Source organism: Eleginops maclovinus, chromosome 19 (assembly GCF_036324505.1).
Source record: "Eleginops maclovinus isolate JMC-PN-2008 ecotype Puerto Natales chromosome 19, JC_Emac_rtc_rv5, whole genome shotgun sequence".
Lineage (NCBI taxonomy): Eukaryota > Metazoa > Chordata > Actinopteri > Perciformes > Eleginopidae > Eleginops > Eleginops maclovinus.
Genome location: NC_086367.1, coordinates 20,213,914 through 20,228,351, shown reverse-complemented (window position 1 = coordinate 20,228,351; position 14,438 = coordinate 20,213,914). Strand labels below are relative to the sequence as shown.

General features: G+C 44.1%; 1 protein-coding gene across 2 annotated transcripts in view; it reads left to right on the top strand.

The window, feature by feature from the left end:
* Positions 1-468: 468 nt before the first annotated feature.
* Positions 469-14,438, top strand: part of eif2ak3 (eukaryotic translation initiation factor 2-alpha kinase 3) — a 29,906-nt gene continuing 15,936 nt past the window's right edge. The window contains exons 1-2 of one of the 2 annotated variants that reach the window (XM_063909065.1): positions 469-987; positions 11,234-11,363. In XM_063909065.1, the coding sequence (XP_063765135.1) occupies positions 674-987; positions 11,234-11,363 (444 nt within the window). In that variant the 5' untranslated portion in view covers positions 469-673. Of the gene's footprint in view, positions 988-1,355; positions 1,466-11,233; positions 11,364-14,438 lie in introns of those variants that run through there. The other variant, XM_063909066.1, reaches the window with a different exon arrangement.

Genomic DNA, 14,438 nt, shown 5'->3' with positions numbered 1-14,438 from the left:
GATGTCTTGACAACTGCTTGTGAAGGACAGCTGAAGTGTCGAATGTAGAGCTTACATTCAGTCAACAAGGGTAACATCGACCAATAGCGCTGTTGCTTATCACTATTGACTCTCTCATTGGACGAACTACGACTCTTCCCACCAATCATACTTCCGCCACAGGATTCGCCATCGGGGATGTTTTTGCGTCACTTTTTGCTCTCGTTGCTAGTGCGCCTGCGTAGTTTTGACAAACACTTGAGTAGCCAATGAAATGCACTGTTTGGGGGGCTGGAACATTCTGAGCCCGCCTTCTTGAGTGCCAGGTCTCTGATGCAATCATATTCTGCTTAGTGTGCGAGGATGCATGATTGACAGCAAACAGCCCAATGAGGAACGGTGGCATGTTTTTTTCACGAATGTAGTGATTTTACTGTCCAATCCCAGTGTAGAAACAAGGCGGGACATAGCGTTACTAAGGCAAGACTTGAGTCAAGTATAAAGGGAATAACATGGTGTCCCAGTGGCTGTTTATGTTTACTTAAAGAACAGATTTAGAAGGGCGTCTTGTAAGATAGGACGGAGTTTTCTTTGTAGTTTTACCGGTTGTTGTTTTTTTTGCACTTTTTATGTTAAGATTTACAAGGCCATTGGCATGTAAATCTCATACTTCACTAATGTGCCAGTCTTACAAATGGAAAGGGGGCTTCACTTTGGAAACGTGAGCATTTCCCTGGTGCTCCTGCTATTGCTAAACGTGCTCATCGGATTTGGGACTTCACAAGCTCCGGGCTCCGCAACCGGCAGGGAGCCACAGTTCTCCACCCGGGGTTCAGCTTCGACCTCGGGGGATGAAGATGGTGCTAGAGTCATGGAGCGGAGCAGCTTGGAGAACGTTGGCTCCCCGGTCATTGTAGCAGACGTTACCGTTGAAGATGATGACAACGGGTCGGCGGGGGAGACCGAGGAATCATACGGAGACGGTACCGGAAACATCCAACCGACAAGGTAATTCAAACATCGAATACGTCTAACGGACAGCTAGCAACAACACCCATTATCGGACACTTGACACGTGTAACGTTATTTCACACCTGCAAAATTGTAACCAAAATGAAAAATAAACACAATTAGGGCATTAAGAAGTTTATATGGTCAAATAAGTTTCCTTAAAACGATGCATTCAGTAGTTATTAAGCTACCTAACTTGTAGTCTGGTGTTTGTGTGCACGCTAAGTATTCCTCCGCTGTGGCACCGCACTCAAAACTTGTTGTGGATGCGGTTGAGTGTTCCTTGGACTTAACATTCCGGTATAACTCGATGTATCCCAACCCCTTCTCTCAATATGACCTTAAATAACTGTCAGAGCATAAATCATAAACAAAAAAAAGTGATGACGACCAAGTTTGGCTTCGTTTCCGATTGTTTTGATTGAAGTTTGAATGGAAGTCTGGTGAAAAGTAGGAGAAACCCTAAGTCAGATTGGTGAGTAACTAGATCTACGTACTTTAACTTCACCCGTGTGGCTATTTTGCAAACTTAGTCATTGTATGTTGTTAAAATGATATCAAAAGCATATAACAATACTGTTTATTCGGCTTGGTAGGTCAGGGCAAGAAAGTGTTTACTAAAGTTTCCACCTTGAAACTCAGACATGTTGTGAACTGTCATTTCCTGGTTGTTTTGGTTTCTTGGTATACCGTAATGATCTTGCTCTGTCAATCAGACAATTGAGTTGAGTCCACAAATCAGATATATTCCAAACCACAGTTAATTCATTTGATGTGAAAAGACACGAACATATGTATGATGTTATGAGCAGAACCCTGTGTTCCTGTCACATTTCCTTTCACTCGTCGGATTTGCACTGTTGAAATGACATTGCTTTCCCGTTGTTATCATAACTGAAATCACATTAGAAGAGAACATTCCTAATCACTTGGCAGCAGAGATACCATCCTCTCAGGAGCCTTTCGTTTATCTCCCCCTGTCAGCAGCTATGTCTTAGCTCAGGAAAGTAAAGTAGAACTAAAGTAAGAGTGTGTCTGTTTAATCAACCACAGTTAATTGGGAATTAGGAAGAAGCAAAGCATAATGTATTTAAAGCTGAGGAAAAAGTGGCTCTGCACCACAAGCAGAAAGATATCAAACACAATCTAAAGTGTGTGTCTTCACATGTTGACATGTTGGGTGCTGGGAGCGGTTGTTTATTTCCTTAGCAAAGTATTGCTAAGGGCAGTGGCTTATCTTAAGTTCTCTTGGACATACTGAAATACGTATTTTTTTAAGGAAAAGCACACATTTGGTTCTTACTCTACTCTGGGACCAAGAATACAAATCAAAGCTGACAAGTGGCTGTTGTCATGACTTGTTTTGCAAAGGAATGTCACTCAGCTGAGAAAAAGCCCAGGGTTCTGGCCCTCAAAAGTTAACAGCTTCACACCAGCACAGGTTTGCTGAACCCTGCTAGACCTGCTGTCCAAAGTGAGATGCAGTTCTTGGCGCAGTGGGCAGGGCATTGATTTAGTCTTCCTTGGTAAACAGTAGGTTTGACGCCCACCTCAGATGTTTGGCGCAGTGTGATCTTCTTAATGTCCGTTCCGTCTGCCATGTTATTCTTCTTACAGGGATAGTTTTCTGTGATACAGCCTCTAGAATCATTTTTATTCCAGTGCTGTTTCTTTTTGGTGCATATCAGGTCATTCACTAAATTATTCTTTGTGTAGTATTATATATATATGATGTCTGCTTCTCAAGAGAAAGTTGGACCACAGTCGGTTATGAAATGAAAACATTCCTGCCAACATTTTCTGCTGCTGTTGTGAAATGCAGCATGTTTCCCATTTGCTGTCACATTGTTTATTGTTGATGCTCACTGAAGAGCTTTCTGACAACCCCCAGACTTTCAGGTATTACTTTTTGTATTTTGGGATGCCACACAATCCCAGTTTTGTCACAACAGGGATTTCCTGAGCACACTGTGCAGTCAGCACCATGAAACTCATGTCAGAAGAAATAGGTGCATTTATTGGATGTGCTTTAGTAAGACAGAGAAAGAAAATAGGCTGTTTCCACATAATGTTTACAAGAACACATTCTTTGAGTGCTCCACTGCACACACAAGCAAGAAGTGGCTTGCTGTTTAAACCCAGTGCACCACCAAGTAGACAAACTTATCAGCATTGAAGTGATGGCAGAATAACTCTGGTGTTAGTTAAGGTGAAGGACATCATGGAGGATAAGACTCCAGCCTGTCACCTGCAGTATCGAGAGGAAATCCAGAGTAATTAGGGGCAGTTTGCCGGCTATTCCCTGGTCGGGCACCTCCGCTGCTGCAGGAATCTCCTGAGCGTTCATCCTGCTGCTGGTCACACCCTGCCACCGCGCGCTCGCTCTGCCTGCGCCTATACCATGCAGTAAACACAACTGTCTGTCACTCTCTGCTGCTGCGTTTCCCTTCACTTTTTCACTTTCTGTCTCATGATCGCCAACAATCACAAAAACCACTCATTTACTTTTGGTGATCTTATAGTGATTCCTTTTTTTGATCCCTGTTTTTAGGATTCTGGACATATTTGAAGGTCTTTTTTTTGTTCTGGCTTATTAAATATTGACTTTTATATCAACACTTTTGCTCATAAAAGCTTATTTTCTATTTGTCTAATTGTGTAACCAATTACATAACAATAATAACATTGTACAAAGTTTTTATTTCTGCCAGTTTTCAAAATGATGCCACAGAGGTTGTTATTTAACACACAAGCACAACAACAAACAACAACACTGATATGTAGGAGACAATAAGATAAAGAATTAACAAGCAGCTTACAAAGCAGATACATCAAGATTGAGCAGGTGAATTATTCATTAAACAATCTGTCTGTGAAACAACAACAAATGTGTTCAAGATGACGGATTTTGCCAGGATAATAATACGCTCATAATAAAGTAATACATATAATTATATAATCATGAACTTGTGGGAGGCTCTCTGTTTTATAGACCTACTATCACACCTGTCTCTATGTCTTTGTTGATGTCTGGCTCTGCCTTGCATCCATTCTTTGTCTCTGTTTCTTTCTTCCTTACCTTCACACATACACATCGCTTTTTAACGTCACCCCTTGAGTATAAACTCCACTCCCTGCTCTGTTTCCATCCATCTGTGAGGAGCATTGTGGTTGAACTTCAGAAATGTCACGAGAAATGAGACATGATTTAGGTTTATATCTCTTCAAATGGGACCATTCAAGCAACAAAGACTTCCTAAATGTCAGAAAAACACAAGAGAGAGAAAAATGTCTTTCACGAATCAATTCATCTTGAATTCATCTTCATCTTAATAATTGAGAACATAAAAAAAGGAGATTCACAAAGTGTGAGACGGTAACACACTTCTGGGAGTATTCGACTGTGCAGCATGAATTGGCTAGCCTGGCTATACCAACCTACGTACTTCCGCCCAATTTCATTTTGCTCCTGTAAGTGAGACTGGGCAAGAACTCATTACGTACGATTACTGCAACTCAGAATTCTATCGGTCCAATCAGCGAAAAGGGGGAGGGGTTGAGAGCGATTACATCGAAGTTGGTGCCGAGTTTGAATTGTAGTCTGTAGTTCAACAATGGCGATGGAGGAAGAGACGCTACTAGCTATCCGCTCGGTTGTTTCAACTCTTGAAGAAATTCTTCCTTTTTTTCAAATAATTGTTTCGAGTTACGAATTGTCCCCTGAATCCTCAGGTTACATTGACAACATCAACACGTTGTTGACAACCATTTTGACAGCCACGCTCGCAGGTAGCGATTTGTTTACTGCTGTGAAAGCGGAAGTAGGAAGCGTCAGGTCAGAGCCTGCCCTTCGGCGCATAACATACGTCATTACCAAACGTTAGTGATTGGTTAAGGGAACTCCAATGATTTTAAACTTCAGACAAGTTTCCACCGATTACAGTTATCCAAATCCAATGATGCTGTTCCAGACTGTATGCCGGAGAGAATCGAAGTCAACAGGCTGGTATTACCAGACTATGAATTGGCTGCCTTTTGAAAACTTGCTTCTGTGACCTTTCATGGCTTTACATGAGGCTGCTACTGTTTTCCAAGTCAAACACAGCCGATCCTGGGGTGATAATAATAATCTGAACACACCCTTGGTCAACTTTACAGAGTCATTATTTAAAAAAAAAAGAATCATGACCTTGTTAATGACACCAAACCCAAACCAATGAGCTTATTCCACCTGGGAAGGATCACTTTAAAGCTTTGTTGACAATACTTCTCCTCTCAGTCTGTCTCTCTTTGTGTTTTAAGGAGAATAGACATGTAAAGACATTTTATTTTGTGGAGCTCTTCAAACAGAAAACTCTACGCTCTGATGTCAATATTTTTAAGTTTCTGTCAGTTTGGCAGTAGTTTTTATTTCATCCCTGTTCCCTCCTCCGCCCCTGTATCCTGTAATCTATAAATATTCTAGATGCTCGCTTTGATCCGGCCTTCAGTTTGTGATGGAAGCTGCCGTTGTGTCAGCTGATGGCTGTCACCTCTCTTTCAACGCTGCCGTCTATACGTTACAAACCCTGCTCTGGAGACATGCTGTTTACATCTGTCTCTGTATGTGTGTGTGTGTGTGTGTGTGTGTGTGTGTGCGCATACATGTTTGTAGACGTATGTGTGTGTGAGTGAATCATGCATGTGACGGCACTGCCAGGTTTGATGCCTCCTCCAGCGAGCGCTCCTCGGGGCCTTCAGCACCTTCGGGAGCACTTGGAGGTGAGAGGAGAGAGGACAGCAGCTTTGTTTGAACTTGCTACCCCCACCCCCCCGCCCTCTGTCCCCCCTCTCAGGGCCTTGTAGCAGCAACAGCTCTTCTGGGCCGCCGTGCTTGCCGGCTGGCTCCCACCAGCGTACTGCTTAGCAACAGCCAATCCGCCGAGCCAGGCGACTTGTTGGCCAATTGCGTCGGAGAGACGGGCTAGTGCTCAGAATTTGAGTCGGCCACATGGGTCTGGCTATAGTTAGGTAAAGGAGGAGGAGGAACTTCTTTTCTTTTTTTTGGGGAGGGGAGAGTTCATTTCCTTGTTGTTTTTTTTTCCTTCTCATTTTTTTGTTTCAGTAGTCCACTTCCTGTAACCAGGGAGATGTTGTGGGATTTATAAATAGAAACTGTCCCCGAAATAACAGGTCAAGATGAAGACGATTGAACTCCCTCTGGGAAGTTTCAATTGAGCACTTTATGCTCAGAACTTGAAACTCAGTGTGGTGCAGCGGTTTTACTTTGGAGAGGTCGGAAGGTGTAACTCTGAGCCACTTCACTACTCTCATATTGTTCCCTGTTTTATCTCAAATATTGTAAGCGTTGTTATTCATTTGAGCTGCTGTTTTCTGTATGATTCAACGTTTTTTTATTCGAACATCTTTCTGTTCAAAGGTTAAATGTTTTTGCCTAAAAATTCACCTGTGTTACCGGCTGGTGTTGGGATGTTGTTGTCCTTGACTTCCTGACTTTCACTGCACTTGATGAACACCATCTGGGTTATAGGACGTTATGGGATGTGTGCATGTTGATACAAAAACATGTGTAGTGGCAGAAAAAGTAACCAGTTCTGCAAAAATATGATTGCTAAAAAAATTCTAGCTTTGGTTATCTAAAGGAATGAGTTTATTAGGTCAGTCCATGGCTATTTTGGTAAGTCGGCAGGACCCATCCTGCAGCACTGCAGTATGGGTGGGGCAGAGGCAGAAAGGTGGGATATTCAGGGGGAGTGAGAAGGAGGGGAGGCTGAAAACAGGGAGTTAGCTGGTATTCAGTAGGACCATGCTGTCTTGTTTTCAATCTCGCTGGCTCCTCACTGCTTAGCAACAACGAATCAGATCCTCGGATCAGAGCTGCAGCCCAGCCAATCAGCCGTCGGGAGCGTGGCGCCATAGAGTTTGGATTTTACCACGTGTGAGATGATACGCGTTGGAGAGGAGAGCGCACTAATGCAGGAGGAAAGAGAGAGAGAGAGAGGGTGATAGCAACACTTTAAAGTGTGTGTCTGTGTGTGTGTGTGTGTGTGTGTGTGTGTGTTTTCTATGCCTGTAGAAGTTTTTCTAAAACCACACCCTTTGCTCTCTGCTGCGGTGGTCTGCTGCAGTGACCCTGCTGGATGATAAGGTCCATTTTAAAGCACACCTCAGATCTGTCACTCCAGTCCTCATCAGTCAGATTCCAGCTGCTGTGAGACCCTAAACCATTACCACCTAACAGCTTCAGAGGACACTAACATAAACCTTTAGGTCACATCCACGGTGTTAGTGCAGGTGTGATGTCATCTTTATTGGGGGGGAGTTTGTTTTCTTTTTTTCACTCAGACAGTTAATGTAGTCTAAGAGTAAGTGTTCATTTATATCAGACATTGTTCTGCCCTGATAGCAGCATGTTCATGTTTGCGAAAGGAAAAGGGTTCTGGTTCCATGCTGTGCTGTGCAAACTGCCTGCAGGTCCTACAGCTTATCTTGCATTGAATTATGGGATTACCACAATTGAAACACTTACCTGAGAGATTATAAAACGTATTTGCTGTAAGGTTTCATTTGTTCTCAGTGTTTGCCTGCTGTTGTTTTCTTAAACACATTTGTGATAAGCTGAGTGATCAGACCCTCAGTACGACATGCTCTCTGTGAGAATGTGCACGGCTTCAGGAATGCTCTTGACTCTCTGTCTCCTCCTGCTGCTGCAGCTGGTGCTGCTGGGTGCGGCCGGCTCAGAGCTGCATCCATAACTTTCTCCCCACGTGTTCCCCATGCTCTCGTATTTTTGTTCTGCCTCTCGGTGGCTGCGCGGCAGCACAACTCCACACTCCAGCGTGCATCCAGGCTACTCGCTGTTGCATGGTTACAGACACTTTTGCCCTGCTATTGGCTGAGAGTTTCTCAGAGCTTCCCTCTCATTGGCTGAGTGAAGAGAAAAACAGTGCTTCCATTGGCTGACGAGAAGTGAAAGGCTGTTGCGATTGGTCCGGCTCCATGGCTCCCTCTCCTTGGAGACTTGGCCTGTGTAAACATCCTGGTTGCTTCTTTCAATGGACTGTGTTTACCAGCAGCTCGGTTCTGCCGGTGTGTGCAGACTGAGAGTGTCTCTGAGGAGCAGAGTCTGGTGAGAGCGAGGCTAATTGGCTCCCTGCTCCGCCGTACGCTCTGTGATTGAAGAAGCACTGTGTACTCCTATGACACTCTGACAGCGTTACAGACAAGGACACTAACAACCCTCAATCTGTCGGTAGCCTCACTGTTCTCCCTCTTCCTCCCCGTTCCCACGTCTTCTTCAGCATCTCTGCCTGCGTCTGTCCCAGTCTGCAGCGGCAGCCCTACAGGCTTCATGTGATCCCTTTGGTGGCGAGCAGAGTGGCCGCGTCTCAGGGCTCAGACGCGGAAAATAAATTGCCTGGAGTTCTAAATGGGCTGTTTGTTTTGTTTGAGTCGTTTTTATTGTCTTGCCTTAGTACTATTTTTTGATAGCTTCTCCACTTCTCGTTTTCTCCATTACCATCACGATACCTAAGTTGTAGAGTTAAGTGCCCCCCCCCCAATCCCAAGCCCCTTCTCCCCGCCCTCTTATCCTTTATCTGGAGTACAAAGAGTGCATAAAGCCTTTGATCTCTGTTCTCAGGATGAAACTCTTCTATCTCTTCTCTCCCTCTTTCGTTCTGTAGAGTTGAACTCGATGCTCTCAGTGACTTCTTCCCCGTTTTTTTAAATTCACAGCATGACTTACCGGGGGCGGGGCGGCCCAGCGAAAGGCCGCCAAAGCTTCCACCCTCTCAGAGAGCTGACTGCTTAGCAACAACCAATCAGCCTAATATTTTTGGCAGTGTCTGTCAGCCAATGGAGAGGGTGGGAGCGGGCTTTAGTGCTCTGTTTTTATTGGTGGTTGACAGGAAAAACAATGTTCTTCTTAGTGCTCTCCACTTCAATGCTATCGGCAAGGCTGGTAATGCTAAGAGCAGATTCGGGGAGATAATCTTGGCTTTGATAGGACTGAAAGACACATGGCTCATTACTGTTAAGAGTTGCTATTTGCATTTTTATGTAAACTCTCAGATCTGGTTGAGGTGAAACGACTTGCTGGTCCGGAACAGCACATGTAACATAAGAGAAACCTTCCTCAGATTGATTTGCCCCCTCTGAAACAATCAATTTGTGAGTCGTCTTAATTCTTTTACATCCTTGAACATGCTCATTCCCCCCCATGAGTGAAGAGTGTTCGATAGGTGAGATCGATAAGGGATTATAGCCAGTCAGTAGCAATTCACCTGCTCAATCCAAGTGATGGATTACACACGGGATGCAAACACACTCGGCTTAGTTGACAACTCTCACAGTGCCCGTAAAAAAAGATGATGGATGATGTTTTGCGTTTTCGCCCCACTTTTGTGAAAATGAACAAGTGTAACTGTGTCTCTTCCCTTGGCAACTGTTGTCTAGTTGCCCTCGAGGGAGGCAGTTAAAACCCCATATGCCCCAGTGGCCAACAGAGGGAAGCTGTTCTGGCCCCAGCTGTGTGGATGCGGAGCAGTGGGCGTTCAGAGACGGCGTGTGTGTTTAAATAAAGCTAAAAGCCCCGTTGACAGCATCACTAGACAGATACAAATCAATAGTCAGGAGGTGGCCTCGGCTCATGATTGACAAGCAATGCGGCAGAACCCTAAGAGTAAGGCGGAGGGTGGGGCTGGATGTCTCCATTCCTTCCACTCCGTTAGACTGTTTTAGCCTGGAGTTACCAGACGAAAGGAGGAACGGCTAGAAAATCTTGCAGTGTGGGCACATAAAACTCATTTGGAGCATTTGCACTTTACTAATCATGGAGAAAAAACCCTTTAGTAAGTAAATGTTTTGGTAAAGCTGCATAATTAATGGGGTTGGGGGGTAAAATTTAAAAATTCCTCACCATAATAATTTAAATTTCCTCAGAAGTAAAGCACACTGGTGCTCTGAGAAATCTGCAGCCCATTCATCATCCTAAAGAAAAGCACGTTCACCCCCCGCGTGTTATTTTTAGCTCCCCACTGTGTCTCTGCCAACAATTCCTCTGAATGAAATATAAGCAAAATATTATTTTGACACAACAGGACTTAATGTGATTTTTTCCAGTGATGGCCAAACAGATTCATTATATCCGACTGGGTTTTATTGGTGTTGTGTGTGACAGTGAAATTAGTCAGGGCTCAGTTGTTTTTATATCGGCACTGATGTGGTATTTCTCTGAGCTGTCGAGAGGAAAGCCAAGAATAATCAGAAATGTCCCAGAACCAATCCATGGACTCTGAATAGAAAGACAGGCATTGTTGACACGTAAAACATTTATGAGGTTTTACAAGTCAATGAGCCTAATTTTAACGTTGTAGTAACAATTTTAAGCATGGGAAAGGTGTCCATGACGAATCCCCCTGTGGACTCTTAACACTTGCTGCTACCATCTGTTCAGGGACTCATCAGTTTGCTTTTCTTCTACCTGAGGAGCACAAACCCGAAAGCCATTCCTGGAAAGAGGGGATAACAAGTAAAGCATGTCATGTTCAGTACTCAAATAAAATCCACTTCCATCATCCATCATTTTTGGATAGTTTTTTTTATTTAGTCCCATTGGTTTAAGTGTGCTTGCTGTGTTGAACTTCATCAGTTTTAGACCCTGCATTTTAACATCAAAAATAGTAAAACAAAAAGTAAGATGTGCTGCAGCTGACTGAGTATGATTCATACATTGAGTTTATCTATTTTATTTATAAATTCAGAGTGCTTGTAACCTATGTCTCTTCCTCCAGCAGCTCAGTTATGGGATCCTGTACAGTTACAGCATACATGAACATGGTGTTTTTTCGATGGATTCTTCTTTGGTTCACTAACAACTGGGATCTCCGTGGTTATGGAAATATGTTTCTCTGTGTGCCCTGTCCCGTTCGATAATCCTCCGGTCTGGTCCGATCCTTAATCAACATGCTACCCAGCCTGGCTGACAGGATGGGGGTTGTCATGGAACAGGTGTGCTGTTGGCTGCAGTTGAAGGTCACCCTGAATTTAAACAAGGTTGAGGAATAGAGAGAGAACGACAACATCTGCACCTGTATTCATCACCCTTTAGTGTCCCGTCTTTGATCTTCAATATATCATTGGTGCCCAGAGCTGGAAGGGATGTATTTATTCCAGTATGTAACTTTATGGTAAACAATTTATATTTGGAGAGTGTGCTGAAGTATTTGTGTTCTGTCCTCAGGTCTCTGGTTATCATCAGTACCCTGGACGGGCGGATCTCTGCTCTGGATCCTCACAACCAGGGCAGGAAGCAGTGGGACCTAGATGTCGCCTCAGGGTGCCTTGTATCATCCAGCATCAGCAAACCTGAGGTAGATCAACTTTAAGTCATTGTACATGCAAAGATGTGCAAGTTTTCCTTTTGTGTCAAGCAGCAAAGATCGCAAGATCAATGCTAAAACGATTAGTTGTGAAGCCCTACTGTAAAAAAAAAAACTTAAATAAAAAAGATTCTTTAAACTTAGGCCTTTGAGTCAGCCCTTTACACACATCAGACAGACATGGTCCAGCTGATTAACAGCAGCACCGCAAGATGAAAAAGCCCATTTCCAGAGTCTTGACATTCGATTGTGAGGTTAGGGATGTGGTCTCATGTGACTCTGCCTCAAAACAAACCCTGCCCCCCCTGGCTGTCTTTCTCTAGACAATACGACCAACAACTGAACTCGCTGCCCTTTGAAATGTCAACCAAGGGTTGCTGTTCTTACATTCGTTTCATTTTAGATACATACATGGCAGACATACTGCACACCCCCACATGAATCTGAGCGTGGCTGTTCTGCCTGGAGGATAAGCCTCTTTGTTGACTGTAGTGGTTTACACATACAAGCACAGCAAGCCCCTCGTCTGCACATGTATACAGAAGCTTAAACCGCCCACACCGGCATGCTGAAGGCGCCCAGAGCGCCGCTCTCTGAGATGCATGCGAGAGACGTGCTTGTGCTGCCCTTTGATGTGGACTGTGTGAGAGTTCTGCCTCAGGGAAAAACCTCTGATACTAACAAGGGTCTGAGAGGCTGCTGGGATCAGTTCAATGTTGGCGCGCTGGTGCTGGTGAGGCGTGTTGGAGCGTAATGAACTCTCTGGCTCTGTCACATAAATACGTTTCTGCCTGATTAGTCTGGCAGAACAACAGAACAAATATCTTAACCAGTCCATGAAGTTTAATATCTGTTGACAGGTGGGTTATACCAAAATATAGACTGGTTTGAAGGATATATTTTTGATTTCTTTCCCACAGTTATAGATTGATTGCTTCAATCAATTGGTGCTGCATAACACAGAAACCAGTTTGATTGACAGATCCCTGCTGCGATGTAGTAATTCAATTAAAAACAGAGCGCTTAACTTAAGAAATTAGCATAACAAAGGTGTTTATAATGAAGCTCTTTCATGTGATATAACACAATCTAAATATAGTGACTTCAAGGTTACTCACGATAGAAGAATCTCCTTAGTGTTTTAAGACCTCCCGTTTCACTGGGTGAATGGGTTTGTGCCATTCAGCCTGAAAATATGTTTCCATCCCAGCACAACACTACAGCAGCTAAGTTCTCTAATCAGCAAACCTTCAATTAGAAGGCAGGAACTAATCATCATCAGCTGCTGCTGTGTGGCATAGAATAAAACCTCTGGCTTCACAATGGACCATGGGTGAGAAGGGTTATGTTTAAAATATAGAAAATAGGAATTCATGAACCTTATTTTTTCCTAGACTCCTTGGAGGTTATGCTGGGGAGAACCCCTGAAGGTGCCTCGAAGCGCTGGAAGTTAATGGAGCAGAAATCGTGGGAGCGAGTGTAGCTTCTCCACTGGATGCATTGAAATGTAAATTTGACCTTGAATATAAAGTTGCACCCCGCTATTACGGACTACCAGATATCACACTTATTATATGTAAACGTCCGACTCTCGTGCTGTCAGTGGAAGGATAACATCATACTCTTTGGTCTGATTAAAGTCTGCAATCGACTTTTGATAGTACAATATTAGGCTGTTTTTCTGACTTCACTGAAAAAGTGACTTCGAAGGTTGTCATTCACATTCTCAATAAGAAATTTGATTATGAAAAGACTCAAGAAAATGGACACTACTTACTATAGCAAGCAGTAGTGTAGAAACGAACCTTTCTGACTGGGTTTAAAGTTAAAGCTACTGTTTGTGACACCACTGAACACAGTCTTAAGTAAGGATGGACTGTAAATACGGTTTCTTTATAGCAAAAACTAGTTTGAAAAGTGAATTAAAAAACAAAAGTAGTGTTCTCTCTGAAAATGGAGAAGTTTTTCTTATGAAAGAAACTGAATTACATTATTTTCTCGAGGCAGTGACTATTCAAAATGATGGTCCAACTTTGTTTTTGTGCCAATGTAAATCTCCTTTTTGGTTTATTTTGTAACACACAGTCCTTACGTACTAGAAAATATAAGAAGAAGAAGAAGAAAAGAGCTACTAAAACACAGTTACAAAGTATTCCTATGTCCCTGCTCGGCACAGCATGCTTTCTATTCTCTTGTCTCCCTCTCCTCTACATGTGTTGAGACTTCACAAGAGTGTCAAGATATTCATCGCCAGACACACATGTAACATCCTCCTGTCATCCTCCAGTGTGCTCATGTTGTGACAGAGGATGCTGACTGTGTGTGTGTGTGTGTGTGTGTGTGTGTGTGTGTGAGAGATTCCTTCTATTTTCACCTGTTGGCTTTCATTTGGTTGACGGAGCAGAACGAGGAGCGATGCCTGTCAGCTCTGAACCCGGTGACTCGCTGTGACGTCACTTGTTATGGCTGTGTGTGTGTGCGTGTGCGTGTGTGTGATTTCTATGCTCATTTACTTTATATAAGTTTAAGCTTTGCCCTCTCTGCCCTCCGTATCCTGGAATGCACGTCTGGTGTAAATGTGTTTTGGTGGTGGTGGGGGGTTGGGGGGGTACTGCCACTAGCTACTACTCCCCCTCCCACGCCTCCTCAGCGCCTGGCAACGGTTTCATTGGTGCATGCCGGGTCCCTGAGACACCAGTCTGCTCGGTGATTAGAGGCTAGGGGGGGTCTGACGGCGTGCCATTGGCTGGCCTCGACGCGCCGGGGAGGAAAGAGCCAGTCACCTGCTGCATCCTGCCGACTGTGTGTTTGTGTGTTGTGCTTTTATTTTTTTGGAGGAATGAGGGACAGCAGATCCACAAACAGCATTGTCTGCAGAAAAAGAAGCCACCACTACAAAAAGCCAGGAGTTGCTCCGGGGGGTCGGAGTGGGGGGTGGGGGGGAGTCTCAGCCAACGTGGAGTGAGTCATGCCGGTGGGGGGGTAGGTTGGGTAGGGGGGTTAAAGGGATGAAGAAAGAGGGGGGGAGACAGGGTGATTAGGGGAGGTGAGGTAATGCCTCAGACC